Source organism: Protopterus annectens, chromosome 1.part0, assembly GCF_019279795.1.
Source record: "Protopterus annectens isolate FY-2018-M chromosome 1.part0, PAN1.0, whole genome shotgun sequence".
Classification (NCBI taxonomy): domain Eukaryota; kingdom Metazoa; phylum Chordata; order Ceratodontiformes; family Protopteridae; genus Protopterus; species Protopterus annectens.
In genome coordinates, this window is record NC_056725.1 from 660,808,582 (window position 1) to 660,827,922 (window position 19,341).

The 19,341-nt window shown below is 38.1% G+C and overlaps 1 protein-coding gene across 6 annotated transcripts in view; it reads left to right on the plus strand.

Moving 5' to 3' along the window:
• Positions 1-19,341, plus strand: part of SYTL3 (synaptotagmin like 3) — a 1,329,495-nt gene that overhangs the window by 1,040,661 nt on the left and 269,493 nt on the right. For all 6 annotated transcript variants that reach the window (XM_044061986.1, XM_044061992.1, XM_044062018.1 and 3 more), the window contains one exon: positions 16,815-16,951. In XM_044061986.1, coding sequence (XP_043917921.1) covers positions 16,815-16,951 — 137 coding nt within the window. The remainder of the gene's footprint in view (positions 1-16,814; positions 16,952-19,341) is intronic.

Genomic DNA, 19,341 nt, shown 5'->3' on the forward strand with positions numbered 1-19,341 from the left:
GGGAGATTCAAAGAAGAAAGGAGAGTCCACCAAAGTCAAGAACAGTCTAAGAAAATAGACTGACTATATGCTGCTTCATGTATTTCCTCTCTGATAGTCCTGTAAAGCTTTACTAAGTCTCAGTCTTCACTTTCTTCTGTGGTACCAGATAACTACAGACACATGATTTGCCTGCCAGGGAACCTTGTTGGCTAGGCTTGCATAGCCCCTTGGGCCAATAGCCTAGTACCTACCTATGAACCTATGAACATGGGTTCCAAGAATATTTAAAAAATGCTACAACTCGAAATGGCAACATATGATAAGTGAATGCAGTATAATTAAACCTTTTTGGAATTAAGTTAATTATATTTTACAGGCTCTTTTTAATGATAATTTTTGTTTAAATTATTCATTAATTTTGTTTAATACGCCAATACCTCTGTGTGTTAAGAAAGTTAGTTATGCCCCTCGGTGGTCCCTTTTAACAATTGCAAGAAAAGTGATAAGAAACTGGAATAGCAACATTAGTCCAGCAATGAAAAAGCTTTATAACATTGCAACTGAGATTTGCCATCTGGAAATCCAACCAATTAAAGAAAGAACCACTAGACAAAATTATTCACATATTTGTTGGATGAAATTTAAGAGACTACTGAACAAAAGGACTTTATACTAAATGTAACCAAAAATTTTAGTGGAATAATTGTTTTATTTTTATCTTAAATTGTAGACACCCTGTAAATAGTTGTTACGTTAGTTTTGTGTTTGTTATTGTTTATAATGTGATGTAATTCTTGTCATGAATTTTAGGTTATTCATTTATAAAATTAATAAAAACATTTAAAAATAGGCTGCAACTGGCAGTGGGATTATTCCATTCCCTTTTTCCTTTTTTTTCAAGGGATTCCTCTTCATCCAATTAATCAGACCTTCCTTTTCCCTCCCGCTCTAGATCACATGCTTAAAGAACCTGCTACCCCAGGAGTTAGAGGGAAGGAATTTTATTCAAGAAACTTTTTGGTGTCAAAGAAAGGAAGGAGCATGGAGACCTGTCCAAGCCTTTCTTTCGTAGTGTTCACATCACATTCAAATTCTCAGATAATTCAGGCCCTTTTTACATTTTTCAGTGTCTCATTTACATTTTCAATTTTCTGCTTTGTCCTTCGGTTTGTCAGCAGCTCCATGAGTGTTTACAAAGTACCTGACTCCATAATACCCCATGTCAGATTGCAGGGCATTCACATTTTTCCATATATAGATGACATCTTTATTTTTACCAATTCTTTCACAAGTTGTTAAGAATCTCTAGACTGTGGAAAAAAAACTTTTTACACTGGGTTTTCAGTTGATCATAGAGAAATCTCTCATCCCATCTCACAGGATAGCATTCCTGGGTTGTCTTCTGGACACATACCTTATAATTGCTTTTCTTCCTCAGGACAAACTGGAATGTTATGTGAGACAGTTTCTGATATTTTCCATTCAGACATTGGCATTTGCCAGGGAATATCTCTGAAGTCTACATTTCATTGCCTCCATTCTCATGATTCCTTTTTCTAGACTGTACCTGAGGAAAGTTCAGTGGCTCATTAGATCAGATTGGACTCAACACCAGCATCCCCTTTCATTTCAAATTCCAGTGTTGGGGTTTGTGAAAAGGGGGTCACTTAGGTGAGTGAATCATTTGTCTCTCAAACCATATCCCTTTTTTTTTCTACCAGCCCCAATTCAGTCAGTAACCACAGATTCATCAGACTTTGCTTAGGGAGCTTTTCCAAGATATTGAAAGTTTAGGGCCTATGGGACAAGCAAGGTAAATTAAAGCATATAAATGTCAAAGAAATTATGGCTCTAGCACTTGCTCACAAATGTCTGAACCATCTTTGGACACAAAGTCCTCTGCCCGTAATCACAGTCAAAACCACAGTGATGTAGTACATAAACAAGGGGGGGTCTGGTTTCTACCTTCTTTGCAGACTAGCTGTGGTAGCCTGGGAATTAGAGACTGAATTAATTCTGTCCCTCCAGGCTACCTACATTTCATCAGAGCAGAACAAGTTGCAGAAAAGCTGAGCAAGGAATCACAATAGACCCTCTCGAATGGACGTCACAATTGAGGGTTGTCCAGAAATTGGTCCATCTTTTGGGAACTCCTCATGTAGTCCTGTTTGCCTCCAGACACAACAGTCAGTTAAAGACATTCTGCTCCAGGACTCCCTGCACACAGGCCTGGAAGAGAGAGAACCTTTCACTCTCATGGCTGGGAATTTTCCTGTATGCCTTTCCACCCTTTCCTCTGTTAACCATGGTTCTTCTAAAGATGCAGATGGGCTTTCTAAGAATAATTGTGGTGACACGCTTTTGGTCTAGATATCAGTGGTTCTGCCTTCTTTTGAATATGGCCAGTTGAGTGAGAGAATTTTAGTAGCTTTTAGCCACCTTATTTCTCAGGATGTGCAGCCGGTATTAAAGAAGACAAAAGAAACCATGTTACAATGAAATCATATATGAGTAAGTGAAAAGATTTTATAGTTGGTGCCATGACAAAAAAACGATTAAGGGCTTGGAATCCTTGGGTCTGCAGTATTTGAAAGAGTGATTATCCTCTGGCCTTTCTTACTCTTCTATCAAGATTCAACTGTAGGCTATCAATGCATGTCTGCCCTTAGATTCCCCTTTCTAGTCTACCTTAATTGAAACAGTTTTTGAAAGTGTATTTTTCTCATATCCATCCACCTAGAAGGCAGGTGGCTCCTTCTTAGTATCTTTTTTTTTTGTATTGGAAAAACTTACACTGTTTCCCTTTGACCTGCTCAGGGGTCTAGATAAAGCTTTTATTTGGAAGCAGTGTTACTCATCGCTCTGATTTCTGCAAGATGAGTATCCGACATACAAGCCAATACTGTAAGTCATTCCTGTCTCATCTTTCACAGTGATAGCTTGACTTTGAGAACAAATTATTCCCTTATACCTAAAGTTATTTCAGACTTTACATTGAGCCAGACCATTCATCTCTTCCCAGGAAAAAAATGAGGGGGAAAGAATTTTATACGGGTTCAGGCGCCTAGGCAGTGAGACATTTCCCTGTGGTACATTTGACTGGAGACAAGTGGCTGAAGTGACATTCAGCTGCAGAGAAATATGACTGTTTGCAAATTCCCTGTGGGCAAAGAGAAGCACACACTGTTATGCTCACAGCTTTAGTAACCAAATGCATGGTAGCAGAAGAAGAAGTGAGTGTTGCGCTCAGTGTACAGTACATACCTATGTAACTACAACATGTAGAAGTGTCCTACAGCATGGAGAAAATCCTGCAGGCTACTGTAGTCACATTTATGCTCCAGTATGTGTTTTAGGTAATGTTCCCTAGACACTGTGAAGGGGGGTAGTGGACTACACACACACCAATTATAAAGGCACTGCCCATTGTGCACTGCATTTTTACTGCCACTGACATGCCCTTTGGCCAGCCTACTGCTGATGCCTGCCATATTGCCTGCTGTCTCATGTTCCCTTGGGGACCATGGACATTGTTTTCCCCTGTGCATTTGGTTATTGAAGCTGTGGGCATGGCAACACATTCTTCTCTTTGCCCACAGGGAATTTGCAAACAGCCATATTTCTCTGCAGCTGAATGTCACTTCAGCCACTTGTCCCCAGTCAAATGTACCACAGGGAAATGTCTCACTGCCTAGGTGCCTGAACCCATTTTATACATTCTGGATTTTCACAGGTAACCCATACTATACTTATGAGACAAAAAAACCTTCAGAACTTCAGATCAACTTCATTTCCTATGAAAGTAAGAAAAAACAACAGCCATTGTCAAAACAGACAATTTCTGAATGGGTGTGTCATGCTACTGTTTTTTTTTTTATTTTCACCATAACAAGACACTTCCTGGCAAAGTCAGACCCATTCTGCCAGGACTCTGGCTTACTTCTGTGGCTTTTTGGAAAGGGATGCACTCTAGAAATATACCAGAAGCAGCAACTTGGTCATCTGTAAGCACCTTTACCAAGCACTACATACTTTATTCCCTCTCTATATCCAGAGCAGACTTTGCTAGGATTATTCTCCAAGGGGATCCTTCTTTCTCCTACTTTTCTTTCTAAGCTCTGGTATTTGTCCCATATAGCTAAGGCTGCTGCAGGAGTGATCTAATGATGAACATTTAGTACATTTGTATAAGTAAACTTACCATAACAGTAAATGTTCATTTAAGTAGCACCTTCCCTCCATCCCCTCTTTTTTTCTTATTTTTTTATGCCAGGGTGTGGGATTTTTATTATTACTCTTCCTTTCTGGTGGGGTTTGTAGCCGCACTCTTGTCATTTAAGAAAACACTGAAGTGTTGGTACCCTAGCCATTTATTTTATAGTGCTCTCTTCGACTTATACACTCTGTGAAAAGTGCCCTAAAGCCTTGGACGTTCAGTCCTTGGCAGCAATACAATATGGTAGTCTGAGAATCATGCCCTACATGGGACTGTGATAAACCTAAATTGCATCTTAGTGCCTTGGTGAAGTGTGATGCATATTCATGCACAATCTGCCTGCATGAGCAACTATTATACAACATGTCAGTGACAAGTGGTAGGATCTGTACATTTTATGTTTAGGATGCAATTCTGTGAAACATAACGATTCGTAGACACTAGAGGAATCCTGCCTCATTAGCATACATATGATGCAAGCTCATGTTTATTCAGTAACATTTAGGTGTCATCTGCCATGTTAGATATGAAAATCTGCAGCAAGGTATGACAATAGGAGGTACTGCCAGCCATGCCGGGAGAAGTAGGGCAGTGGATGTATGACTTGTGCCAGCACAGCTAGCTGGAATTTTGTAAATAATTGTATGTCATTTGTATATCAACCTGATCTGTACATATTCTTGTGCTGAAAATGTATTTGTGAGCTCTGCTTTTGTTAATTGTGCTGAAATGTATCAGCAGGACACCCTGCTGAACTGACGAGAAATGTACAAGTATTATGGTATCCGAATTAAATGTATATGTTTCGATAGAGGATACTGGCACAGCAAGTGTTAACCAGCTGGCTGATTTTAAGAAAAATAAGGGAAATGTACGTAAACAAATTGTTAAATCATTAAAAGGCACCCCGCAATGCTGAGTAGGCCTGGAGACAGTAGGTCTTGGAGCAACCATTATCTGTTAGCTTTGTTGTGAATGGGGGAAGTGTAAATGTTTCTGGCTCCTAGGCACTGCCATAAAAGCTCTAAATGTTTATTGTAGCAGTGTGCTAATGTCCTGTCTCAGACTTCAAAATTACATATTGTGAGAACTTAGTGTCAGGTGACCAGATTAGGTCATTTTGCAAGTCATCTTGTATATTATAGTTTACAGGGAGTAATCTCAGAATATAGAGAATTCAGTTTGGGGAGCCTGACTAGAAAGACTGCTCACATATTTCATCTTGCCTTCCCCAAGTAAGTTATTGGGGAACAGTAACATTTTCTTAGATTCAGTCAGGAATATAGTGAAGCTTAGTTTACAGATTGTTTTTTCTTCAAAGTACTGAGGAAGAAATTTACTGATCTTTATTGCTTCTGGGGTACAGTTACTCCCTTCCCCATTAGCTCCATGACCCTGCGAAGAGTCAGCATTTCCTTTTCATGTTGTCTCTGCCTCTCATTTTCTTTGGCTTTGAAATGCCACCGTCTCTCTGCTGATTTTATTTCCAAATGTTTGGCCTCCGGTTCAAGTCTCTTTAAGTCCAGATGGATTTTTAAGTCCTCTATGGAAAAGCTGAACTTTCCATTTTCTGAGAGTTGTACATCCCCAAGGCCAGTCTGGTTGTCCTCCTGGTTGCTGGTCTGTGATGCAGCTGTGATTTAGGCTGCAATTAGTTCTGCTTTAGTCAGGTTGGCATGCTGTAGTCCTTTGGCTTGGCATATCTCAGCCAACTGGCTCCTTGTCAGCTTGCCATACTCCTCTGCTGACATCATTGCCTGCTCTCCATGACTAAGCTAACAAAAAGTAAACAAGTGAAACTATTGTCATATGAAACTCTGAATGCCTACCATGTGGCTCCTGAGAGTTCACCTTTCATTAGTGACACTGCTTGCAAGCTGCAGGAACTCAGTATCCACACCACCGCTCAACAGTATGTAAGCATGGGATGATCCCTCCACTGCCAACAATTTAAAAATGTGATGCCCACCACTGCTGCCAGTATGTGATGGAAACCACTATGCGTCGCCCCCAGTAACCCAGGAGCCTGAATCCAAACCACTGATGCTGGAGAGGGATGTGCACTTGGAATACAAGTAAGTATTTCCAGATGTAGACCTCTCTGCATCAAGTAAAATTTCCCTTAAGCGCACATAGGGAACACACTCTGCCCAGGGTCTGCATGTCTCTATATCTGTCTCCCTCCAGATTCCCAATAACACTCCTCACTGGTACAGCTGTAGGGTTAGTTCCTCAGCCAAGTGTCCAGACCAAGTCCTCTGTGGTATAAACAAAGCTAGCTTGTTCACAACTTAAAATGTGCTTGTATAATGCATTCTTTTCATCCTTATTTTTCACATCATACATATGTTCATAAATTCTTCTCTTCAACCTGCGTTCCGTTTTCTCTGCATAGAAGACATCACATTTCTTACACAGGGCAATATAAACCACCCCTCCACTATTACAATTTGCATGTGTCTTAGCTTCTATGTACCTATTCCTACTCTTAATAAAAATAGAACTGCTATTTACAATAAAGGGACATTAAATGAAGGTCCCACATCTATAGGTTCCCATCCTTTTTGGCTTGGTTTATTACCTGTCATTCTTGTGTTCTAATAATTCTTTAATGTTAGCACTTTTCTGAAAAACAAAACTAAGTGGTTCTTTAAAAATCCTATCCAAGTCTGAATAACTAGGAACATCTCTCCAATTCTTAAGTACAATGTCCTTAATAACATTAGAATCCTTGCTGTAATGTGTAATAAAGGCTTCTTTATAATATAATTTTTGCTTTCATAGTTTTCTTTTTGATGTTTGTTGTTCCCAATATTATAATTCTCATTAATGTCTTTTGGTTTACCTTGATCCAAAATGAGTCCAAAACTATCCTTTCTTTTTCCACTTACTTCATCATTCACTTCATCCACCATATTTAAAGGGTACTTTATTTGTAAAACATATCCTTTACCTTCAAACACTTGTCTATATAGTCTTGTTTCTCTGAAGTCATTCTAGATATCCTAATTATTTGCCCTTAAAGTATACTCCTTAATGAGAATTATAATATTGGAAACAACAAACATCAAAAAGGAAACAATGAAAGTAAAAATTATATTAATTATGAAGGAGCTTTTATTACACGTTACAGCAAGGATTCTAATGTTCAACTTAAACTTCCAACAAGTCAGCCGCCATGACCAGGCTTGTCTGACATTAATTTATTTAAAAAAAAACTCAAGTTAAAACGCAGCCAGAACCAAATAAACTAAAACATTCAAGGTTAAGCGCTTTTGTCTTAAGTTAAAGACATCTCAAATAAAGTAACATGAGATGAAGCTGGTAGCAGCGGCTGACTTGAAGTTTAGGTTGATTTTTTACTTTTTTCTTCCAGTTCCAGGATTTTAAGATTTGTTGTAAGGATTCTAATGCTATTAAGGACATTATACTTAAGAATTGGAGGGATTTTTACTGGAACCACTTTTTTTTTGTTTTTCAGAATGGTTCTAACATTAAAGAATTATTAGAACACAAGAATGTGAGGGGTAATAAACCAAACCAGAAAAGGATAGGAACATATAGATATGGAACTTGTGTTTAATGTCCCTTTATTGTGAATAGTAGTTTTATTTTTATTAAGAATATTAATAGGTATATAGGCTAAGATGCATGCAAATTGTAATAGTGGAGGGATGGTTTAGAAATGTGATGTCTTCCATGTAGGGAAAACGGAGCACAGGTTGAAGAGAAGAATTTATGCACATATGTATGATGTCAAAAATAAGGATGAAAAGAATGCATTATACAAGCACATTTTAAGCTGTGAACAAGCTAGCTTTGTTTCTGTTTTTTGGGGGTTTTTTCGTGTTGGAAGAAATACCACAAGATCCTAGGGGTGGTGCATGGTAGACCAGGATAGAATCTAAGGAAGCCTTATGGCAGATAATTCTGGAAGCTAACAGACCTCTGGGATTGAGTGGTAATTTTTCCTTACCCCCTAACTTGAAAGTTATAACAGCTAGGTGATAACTTTATTTCTTGATTTATTTTGGTGTAGGGGCAGAGACACATATTTACTGTAAATAGTAAATGTATTATTAGGTATGTAAGATTGATTTATATGGGCTTTTATTAAAATGGGATATTTATTACATATTTTCCTTTGAGGTAATGGCATATTTAGTTTATTAGGGGAGTTAGTTTTAGTAGTTTTAGAATGGGTGTGCCTTCCTTGAAGGTTGGGCATCGGGCTAGCACCTTGGCACCATAAAAATCTACTGCCAATCATTAGCGGACCGGAGTTCTGCTGTGGTGACCTCAAACCGGGAAAAGCCGAAAGACATTACTAGTAATTTAAATATGATAGTATTTACTTGTTAAGGGCACTAGATGGCACTATCTTTATTAATTAATTTAATTTATTTATTCAGTAATGTACTTGATTTGCTCTACGTTCAATTTACATTAGGAAGATTTTACCAATATGTTAAATTCACATTTTATATTGTTTTAAGACTTTATACATTAGAACGACATTAGTTTTATTGCATTTCACTTTGAATAATGGATTAAATGAAGTGTATATGGCATCTGTTTTTAATATTTTTTTGTTTTACCCCTTTAGTGGAAAATAATATTAAACAGAGTTAAATAGTTTTGGGTAAGTTAGAAAGTTTTAATAATTTTTAATAGTAAGGAAAGGATGTTTATTGACTGCGATATATAACTATTTTATATAGCAGTTTGTTTATTAGGATATCTGTTTAAAAGGTAATTGAATAATTAATGGGTGGTTAAGGTATGTAACAGAGTATAAAACCTTAAGAGCACTACTGTATGGTCATCTGATTAAGTCTTTGTATGGATGAAAATGCAGTGAGCAAGTTAAAAACATTTATGAGGCTTAAGAACCAAAGGCAACGTATCAAGTAGATATCCAGGAACGAACCACCGTATAAATTGGAACAGCAAGTTTATTCGAAAATAATCTAAAATAATCTCCAAAGGATGAACCGGTTAGTGCTTTCGTTTAAATAAATGTTAAACTTCCTCAGACATTGATTTAAAATATTGCACATCTTAAATACATCGCTATAGTGATGTCATTTCCTTTCATTAATTAACTTAATATTACATTTAAAAAGACACTGCCCTATTCATGCATAAATACAACTTTAAATAAATATGAATATGTGAAAAAAAAAAAAAAATATATATATATATATATATATATATATATATAAATCCTTATATAAAAAATGTATTTATCAACATCATGAAAAACCTATACCTATGTATGTATATAAAAATAATAAATAGACATACATATGTATGTATGTATATAAAAATGTATACTATACAAAATGCTTATATATATAACTGATAGCGTATTCAGTTATTTCCACAAATTTTATTTCTTTTTAACGTCTTCAGCTTCAATATTGGGGCTATGGAGCTGCATTCATTGATTCCTGGCCAACTATCTGCCTGTAGCCTCACCTGCCATTCTAATTCTTTTAATTCCAAAAGCACACTCCATGATTTCTTATCATCAGTTACTACATGGTCAATAGTAGTGTAAGTAAACTGATGTCCAGAATGATTTGTAGAATGCTTAGCTAAGGCATTGTTTAAGTTAGACAATCTAATTGCATATTCATGCTCATATACTCGATGGGAAAACTTCCTTTCAGTTTTTCCTATATAATAGGCTGAACATGAATTGCATCTACTTAAGTATACAACAGCCTTAGATTCACAGTTGTATTTTCCTTTCATAAAATATTTTTTGCCTCTTATAGTAAATTCGTTATTAACTTCTACTTTGTGACATCATTTACAAAATCTTCACTGTATGTAATTATTAAGGCTTCTGAAAACCTTTTTGGATTGTCTATGCTATGATCTTTGGTTCTTCTTGTTTTTATGGTCTATCAGTGTGGTCGTTGCATTTATGAGGCGTAATAAAATCTTTGAAGACTTTGAAGGTTGTGTTGCTGATTCCCCTACAGTGCTATACTTGTTGGTTTTACTGGTTGCTGCACCCCTCGGTGGTAGTGGAGCTGGGTGCTGAGTTTTCCTCCTACTTTTTATTGTGATTCAAAATTGCTGTTGGAAACCTGAATGCTTAGTGCACAGTCTTACTGAAGTGACTACTTTCTCATCTGGATAGTACTGTGTCCTGAAGTCAACACAAACACTGAGGTTGGTGATCAAAAGATACTACAAAGTGAAAACAGGATAACTGGAAAGACCTAGCAGCACGTAAACTCTTTTCCAGTTGAAGCATTTGCAGTTTTAATCAGGCTTATGATTCACTTACTAAAATGGTAGAAAAGATTAAGTGCTATTTTGGTTCACTGAAAGAAAACACAGGCACTCTTACACAGATATGATATCATGTGATGCATTTAATGGTGCAGCAAAGGTTTTGCAATTATTCTGGCTTTCGGGCTAACAGGGCTCCTGAAAGTTGGGCACAGAAAAATGGAAGTAACCTAGTTTCATGCAGGTGATGTAGTCATCAGCAAAGTAGCTGACATGATTATTTCATAGTCCCTTTGTGAAAATGTATCCATGGTTAAATATGGGAAATGATCAGATCCTGACCCTAATCCTTTTATATAGGACAAGCTAGTTTTAGGTGCTGGACAAGTGTCTATAAGTGTGTTGTTATAGAGATTTGGATTATATTATTGCTGCAACATTGCTGAATTTTTTAAGGTCACAAGATTTTTGTGTGCTTTGAATGTTGTATTAGCTGTTAGCAGGAGGACATATCCTTTTCCCCAAAGAACAATAAACTCAGTTGATTATAATATAGGTTAAAACAAAAATCAGATACAGTGTCTGAATGTTTCTTTCCACGTAAAGAAAGTCCACAAATTACAAAAAAGAATGACACGACCATTCAAAAACCATATCAGTTTATTATACACAATGCTTTCAAGCAAAAACTGCTTTTTGACAGTGTAAAAAGTTACAAAATCATAATTTTAAGTTTAGGGGCTTCAAAAAGTTAATCTTTCACCTAGAGGTGAAGATATTGTCACACAAATGGAATTTATAGGGTCATAGGTTCATAGATTCATAGGTAGGTACTAGGCTATCGGTCCAAGGGCCTAAGTAAGCCTAGCCATCAAGGTTTCCTGGCTTACGTCACCCAAGAAAGTTAATTTCCTGTGCCCCTGTTGGGCAGAGCCACAAAAGTGATCCTCGAGGTGTATTTCCTATTTCCCATCCACTCATCAAGATTTTTCTTGAAGAGTGCTAATGAGGAACTTTGCTTGACATAGATGGGGTAGCTTGTTCCAGAGTATAGGAAGTCTCTAGGACAGGAATCTATCCTTCCAGCATGTCCTGTTTATTGTGGTGACAAGGTTTAGGTCCCTAGAGCATGTAGCTCGGAGGGATTGGGATTTCTTTAGGTGTAGCATGTCAAACAGCTCTGGGTTTAACATAGCTTTATATGCTAGGCAGAGATCTCCTCGAAGTAGGCGATATGGTACAGAGTAAAGCTGGAGTTTTTTGAGACGGTCAGTGTAGGGCATCTCTTTGAGGCAAGTAATACTCTTTGTGAAGTACTTCTGTGGCCTTTCCGACTGCTGCAGATGTCTTATGAGGTACATTCCAGAAGGGGCATTGTACTCTATAATGGGTCTAACGAGTGCTGAGTAGAGGGGAACAAAGACCTCTTTTTTCTTGGAAGAGAACCCTTTTGTGATGAGGTGTGCCACATAGAAGGATTTCCTGACTACTGTGGCGATGTGATTGTCAAAGGAGAGACTACTGTCCACCTGGGTCCCAATGTCTCTTATCACACATTCGGCGTTAAGTAGACTGTGGTAGTTCATGGGTACAGAGTTTTTACCAGAGAGGATGACAGTGCACTTTTTGGCATTGAGCTTGAGGCCATGCCTCTGACACCGGGCATCTGTCTTAGTGAGGCCCTTCTGTAGGATGTCCACATCATTTGGGCACTCGACTATGACTCGTAGTTTGCAGTCATCTGGGAACTTCGTTAGCCAGAGGCCTTCTGTGTTAGCCTGTACTTCAGAGAAGTAGATACCAAACAGGAGAGGTCCCAGGACTGAACCCTGTGGTACTCCACTTGTCACTGGTTTGACGTCAGATATGGAGTCTGCAACTTTTACAGTGTGGGTTCTGTCAGTGAGCCAGCTGGCAACCCATATTGTGATGTAGGGATTTGTACCTAGTTTAGTGAGTTTAGCTATAATTCCAGAATGGAGGATGGTGTGAAAGCCTTGGCGTGGTCAAGATAGGCTGTGTGAGCCACCTTACCCTCATCTGCGGCTTTGATGACTGCCTCAAAGAAGTCGATCAGGTTCAGAAGGCATGATCTGTTTTTCACAAGCCCAAACTGGGTGGATCCAGAGTTTGGAGGTTACCAATGTCTTTGTTTATGAGTTCCTTGATGATCCATTCCATAGCCTTGCAGACCAGGCTCATCAGGCTAATAGGGCGATAGTTCCCGGGATCAGTGGTGACTCCCCCTTTGTGGAGTGGGATAACTGTTGCTGTGCTCCATTCAGTGGGCACAAAGCCTGACGTGAGACTATGATTGAACATGGTGCTTAGGTGGGGAGCCAGTTTGTTCTGAAGTTAGTGTAAAACGCAGCCTGGGATGTTGTCCGGTCCCATGGATTTCTTTTTTTATGGTTTTAGAGAGTGCAGCTTTTACCTGCATAGATGTGATTTCAGGGACTCTGCATTCTTCCTGTATAGATATGGGCCCTTTAGGGGGTGAGAGGGGGGTAAAGTTAGCACTGAACCTATCTGCCAAGATGTTGGCAATATCAGTTGGTTCTGTAATTTTCATGCCATTGTGCTTTAACTCAGAGCAGATCTGGGTGTTGCCATTTAGATTCTTGACATAGGTATAGAATGCTTTGTGGTTGCCCTTAGAATCAGTGGCGATTTTGTTTTTGTAGCTAGCTTTGGAAGATTTTATAAGGAATCTCAGCTTCTTTCTGAGGCTGACCAGGGAGCTCCTCCACTCATGGGATTTTACTCTCTTTTACAACAGTTTCTTCTTTCTATTGTAGAGTTTGTTTATGGCAGGGGACCACCAGATTGGCTTCTTTTTTTTGGAGGATAGCATTTTGGTTCTGTTTGGGATAGCACGAGCCATGCACTCATGTAAGTGCTTATAGAGTGCATTTGTGTAGGATTCAGCAGTCGTAACTGTATTGTCCATCTGCATGGGTGTCATGAAGTTCACCACTTCTGTCTTAAGAAGCGTGAAGTTGACTTTGGAGAAATTTTTTACCATGGTTTCCTTAATGGTGGGTGGGGGCGGGATGTGGATATCTAGGGTGAATAGCTTATGGTCAGATCTGACCAACGAGGAGTTTACTTCAGGTGTGGAACACCGGTCACTCATGTTGGTAATGACTAGGTCTAGGATATTGTTGCCCCTGGTAGGGGTGTGGATAAGTTGATCCAGGGCACTGGAATTTATGAATTCCAGAAAGCGTTGAGCGAAGGAGTTGGTACATGAGTAGTTTTCCCAGTTAATGGTGGGGTAGTTGAAATTGCCCATTATTAGGGTGTTTGGTTGAACCCTAATATTTTCCAGTATAAAAAGAAAAGATGAGTGGGAATCCTGCGGCAAGGTGGGGAATCTGTAGCAAGCTACAATTTGGATTGCAATTTTGCCCAGAGTTAGTTGCACTTGGATTACCTCGGATGCAGTATGCTGCGCAACTAGCCTGGAGGTGTGGATATCCTTAATTAATATGGACACACCTCCACCATTGGTGTTCTGGTCCAGGTTAGATGGCTGAAAAGTGTGGTATGAGTTATAGCCTGGTAATGCAGGGGTGCTGTCTAGAGCCTTGAACCAGGTCTCAGTCACTGCACAGATATCGATGTTCTCCATTTTAAGGAGTGCCTCGAGTGAGTGCATTTTGAGATTTAGACTTCTGGCATTGAGGAGCATTACCCTCAGTTTTTGCCTGCCTGTTCCTGTTACAGTGGTGAATTTGTCATTTAAACCTTGCCTAAAAAAGGCACTATAGGGGCAGCAAGACCCTTAGACAGTATCTGGAATCCCAGGGGTGACAGGTGCAGGCCATCTCTGGCAAAGCATCGTGGTCTGTCGACCATGTCATCCCAGGCAGACAGATACTGGATCCCCTTAGAATGACACCAGAAGCTTAGCCAATTGTTGAAGTCAATCATTTTATCCTTGTATGCGGTATCATTCTGGGCGATGGCAGGATGCTACTCAGGGCTAGAGTCATACCTACCTGGGCTACAAGATCAGAGAGCTCTTCCATGTCTCTTTTCATGTAGTCCAGATTAGAAGAATAGAAATAGGTTTCATTATTAAGAGCTGATTATGTAGCTGGCTTAAATGCCACCGTTAGCATTAAACCAGTGTTAAAGTTAAGCTCTAATACTGTGATAACTGATTACTGTTTTCAGGTATTCTAAGGCAGCATTAGTATAGCATTTTATATTTTGCAATTGGCTTGTTGCTTATTAGATGTTTTTAATTAAATGTGATAACTGAATAATTATTTAGAGTAGTTATTAGAGTTCTGTTTAATTGTATAACTTTTTACACCGATGAACAGTTTTGCTTGAAAACTTTCTGGATATTTGATTATAATATAGTATTTTGGTGATACAGCTCCCTGCTTGAGGACTGATAAGCTGTTTCCCCAACAAAATAAATCTGTTTAATGACTCCTTTCAATTAATAGTTTTCATTTTTAAAAACAACCAAGTACTGAGCAGGAGTGAAAGTGAGAAAATAACAGAAGATAACAATCCAAGATATAAAATCCACGTTGTTTATTGCAGACAAGAACAAACGGATAAGCGCTTTCACTGTATCAGCTTCTTCAGATCCATGAAACAAACCTCCTAACACAAACTAGTTATATATTAAAAGCACACTGAGACAATTAAATAATTAACCTATCAAGAAGATGATCCAACACAAACCTCTATTTAAAGGCATAGCAAACTGCAAAGGACAGAAAAAGAACAGAAAAAAAGCTCAGTACAAGAATATAAATGCATAAAATAACTTAAAACATCCATAAAATGACTTTAAATACTCCATAGAATATATAAAAGATTTTCCAAAACGCATAAACTAATACATGAAAAAAATTTATATATAAATACATAAAAAACTTTGAGACATAAGGACATAATGTAGGCATACGCATATAAGTAATTACAAATAGTCACTTTACATGCCTGCGCTGCCTTAGGCTAGGTTTTATGGATGCCCTTTCATTTAAACCCAGTCCCCTATCAGCCCTTAAAAGTGTTATCCAGTCACTCTCTTTTCCTTCAGTGTATATCCTAACATCAAAAAGAAAACGTGGAGCTTAGGAATATTATGAAAGGACAGCCTTTATATATAAAATTTTTTCATGTATTAGTTTATGTGTTTTGGAAAATCTTTTATATATTCTATGGAGTGTTTAAAGTCATTTTATGGATGTTTTAAGTTATTTTATGCATTTATATTCTTGTACTGAGCTTTTTTTCCTGTTCTTTTTCTGTCCTTTGCAGTTTGCTATGCCTTTAAATAGAGGTTTGTGTTGGATCATCTTCTTGATAGATTAATTATTTAATTGTCTCAGTGTGCTTTTAATATATAACTAGTTTGTGTTAGGAGGTTTGTTTCATGGATCTGAAGAACTGATACAGTGAAAGTGCTTATCCGTTTGTTCTTGTCTGCAATAAACTACGTGGATTTTACATCTTGGATTGTTATCTTCTGTTATTTTCTCACTTTCACTCCTGCTCAGTACTTGGTTGTTTTTAAAAATTTTTTATATTTCTCTGAGCAGGGGCGTTTACCTGTGAAGCAGCAATTTGTCAGACTTTTTTAATAGTTTTCATTGTTCTTTGTTGCAGTGGCTTAGCCTTACAACAGTTTGCTATAACGTTGTCTTGCAAGAATTACTCCACCATTGTTGTGAACAGAATATACAATCTAATGCAATGTAATTACCTTCTTGGAAAAAATAAATGGACTTGACTGGTAATGGTTCAAATAAATCACTGTGTGTTTAACCTTTACAAAACTGTGCCACGTTCCACTGGTGTCCTGCAGTGGAGTAGTGTCTGCCATCTAGGGGTGTTGTACCAGCTCTGCACCTGTTGCTTCTTACTAAGATTGATTTTGGCTGCTATTAACCTGAACTGGATAAAGCAGGTAACAGATAATGAATACCTGGAAGTTTTTACTGAAATGACTAATGCAGACCACTAAGTTAAGCTCTGGTACAACACCTTGTGTTAAATGGAAAGTACCCATCTGTACAATCTTGTTGATTGTTTTGTAATACTTTGGAAATGGGATTGTAGGCGTTATCTAATGTGCTGATTAGTTGGTCATTTTTTGATAAGGGGATTTGCAGATGTCTGTTTTTTAATGCCTTGTCTGTTCTTTGACATTTTACTCAACTGCTATTTCATTTCAGTTAAAAAAAAAGGTAGAAGGGAAAAAGATGTAGACTATGAGCATACACGTTAAAGGAGTGGATTGAGAAGCAAATTCACATTTTTTGAAATTATAGTAGAATATAAATGGTTAAAAGATGAGAATGTGCATATATGAAACAAATTTCTTATCCTTTTACAGAAATCTCAAAATCACAGAATGATGTGATGGCCAGTGTCTCAAAGAAACACCTGACTACTGATTATGGGCAGGATGTGTTGGAGCCAAGAAAGGAACGAAGAAGCCAGTCAGACACAGCCATTAACTTCCCCGTGAAGGTAAGGAAGATAATGCCACAATGAATCTAACAGTTTTCATTAGCTCTGCAGTACTGGTACAGTGTGTACTGAAAGGCTGCTACCAAAAATTGGTGTGCACCACGAAAGAGCTGATTACATCAGGACCAGCCATTTCAGTAGCTCCATTCATCAACCTGGCAGAAAGGTGAGAGAACACCCTCCATCTGTCTTATGTGCACTGGCTGCTGCTTAGACTGCAGGTAAATGAAAAAGGATGTTCACCAGCCGGACTGCATGTTGTCCTGCACTAGAATTTGTCTTCGTAGTTATAGGCTAGTTTGACAAGACACATTTCATTATTCTGAACTCTGCTTTGGTAACATGTATTAATACAAATGAGATTTTTTTGGAAACTGCATTTTTGATAAGTGCACAGAGTAAGCACATACCTAAATGGGGATCTGGCTTTAAAGTAAGCACATATCCAAATGGAGATCTGACTTTAAAGCTGCAGCATATCCAGGTATACATTGTTTGTAAGTTTGGAATGGAGGATGGGGTTTAGTTTCCCCCACTGTGCAATTTTGTGTGTGTAGGTTTAGCTTACTTACCTAGTTAACAAGTCAAATAATCAAGTAATGTAGAAGTGATCACCTGAGTTGAAAGACTTATAGACGATGCATAAACAATATCAGATAAAAAATATGTAAAACCACTAGATCAGAGAAGTAAATTCTGTAACATGCAGTCAAAGTAACTCAGGCTTGAAATGAATTAAGAGTTAAACCAAATATAAGTAGACATAGCTATCATTAACATATGCCGTATAGACTTGTAATGTCTGCTATAAGTTATACAGGATTAGTCAGAGCACAAAGAAACAGAGGAGGATAATAAACTGTCTGACTTTTGACATTATAGTGGATATGGTGAAAAAATATTAGACTTGTTTATGATTTAATACAGTAAAACATCAGGCAGATAAGATGAGATCTGAAATGTAGAGGAAAAAAGAATATTGGTCCTATATGATTCAGATACCTGCTGAAACATCTTTGGAGTGATTACTTTCACAACCACTTAACCATCCATCCATCCACAAGCCCTTTTTCCCATTTTTACACATGGGGTCGGGTTGTCATTTCAACAGTGACAGTCATCTAGAGGCAAGATTTACACCACAGGATGACTAGCCTTGCCACGGTAGTTCTTCCAGACCACATATTTGCACAAACGTTCGCACCTATAGCCAATTTAGAGTGCCCAATCCACCAGTTGCATGTCTTTGGAATGTGGGAGGAAACTGGAGGACCCAGAGGAAACCCACATGAACACAGGGAGGGCATGCAGACTCCACAAAGAAGGCATCTTGGCTGAGAATTGAACCAGAGAGCCTCTTTCTGTGAGGTGACACTATCCACTGTGCCACTCTACTGCCAGTCACTTAGTCATGATCATTTTTATAACCTTGTTAACTGGATGGGATTTTGAACTGTTTTTTAACAGGCCACGCATGTGAATAGTTTCCATAGGAAGCCAGTTGCTTTAACCTTTGTGGCCTCCATTTTATATTGCTAGGGTTTTCAGTCATTTTCTAAATATAATGCTTATCTTTCAATACACTCTGTCAAGCAGGTGTTTACCCCTACCCATTACAGTAGACAGACATATAGTGGTATTTTAACATCCTACAAGGAAAGGGGGCAATTTTTACATAGAGCTGTGAGTTTGTTAATATGTAATTGGGTATTGGATCCTGAAAGACAACAAGTGCACTGACAAGAGGGAGAGAAAATACAGAAATTTTGAAGACTTTTTTGGTGGGGGGAATACATGTCTTGTCTTATTTAAAGCCTCTGAAGATATTTTTCTTGATGTTATTAATTCTGCAAGCGCTTGCCTTTCAGGAAACTCTTCCACCTTCTTTTACTCTCGATAACCCTAGTAAACTCATTAAAAAAAACATTAAAGCTGATACACACTGTACCCTTATATCTCTCAAAAATCATTTTATTTGTAACTGAGCCAAGCTGTCAGATATATTACAAAGTAACAGAGTATAATACTGAAAAAGCTACTAGTTCTACAAAAGCCTGGGAGATTTTTATGGTGTCTTGGAGAACAAATTACCTCTGTTAGAATCCAGTGACAAACTTTGCAAGCATATAGTTGGGCCATAAAAGGAGTTAAATATCACACCTGTATTAAGAAGAAAGTAGAGCATTAGGTTTTGGAAGAAAGTTTACATTTCAGCCACATTGGGTACTAGGGCAGCTCACAGGTAAGTACTAGGCAGATGGTTTAAACAACCTCCAATAGCCTAGCTGTACAGTCTAGGAAGTATTACTAGTTGGTTTGCCTCACTTCTTGATCAAGGCCATGTTGTAATTGTCTGGAGAATGTTTTCATGAACCCATCCAATCAGAGCG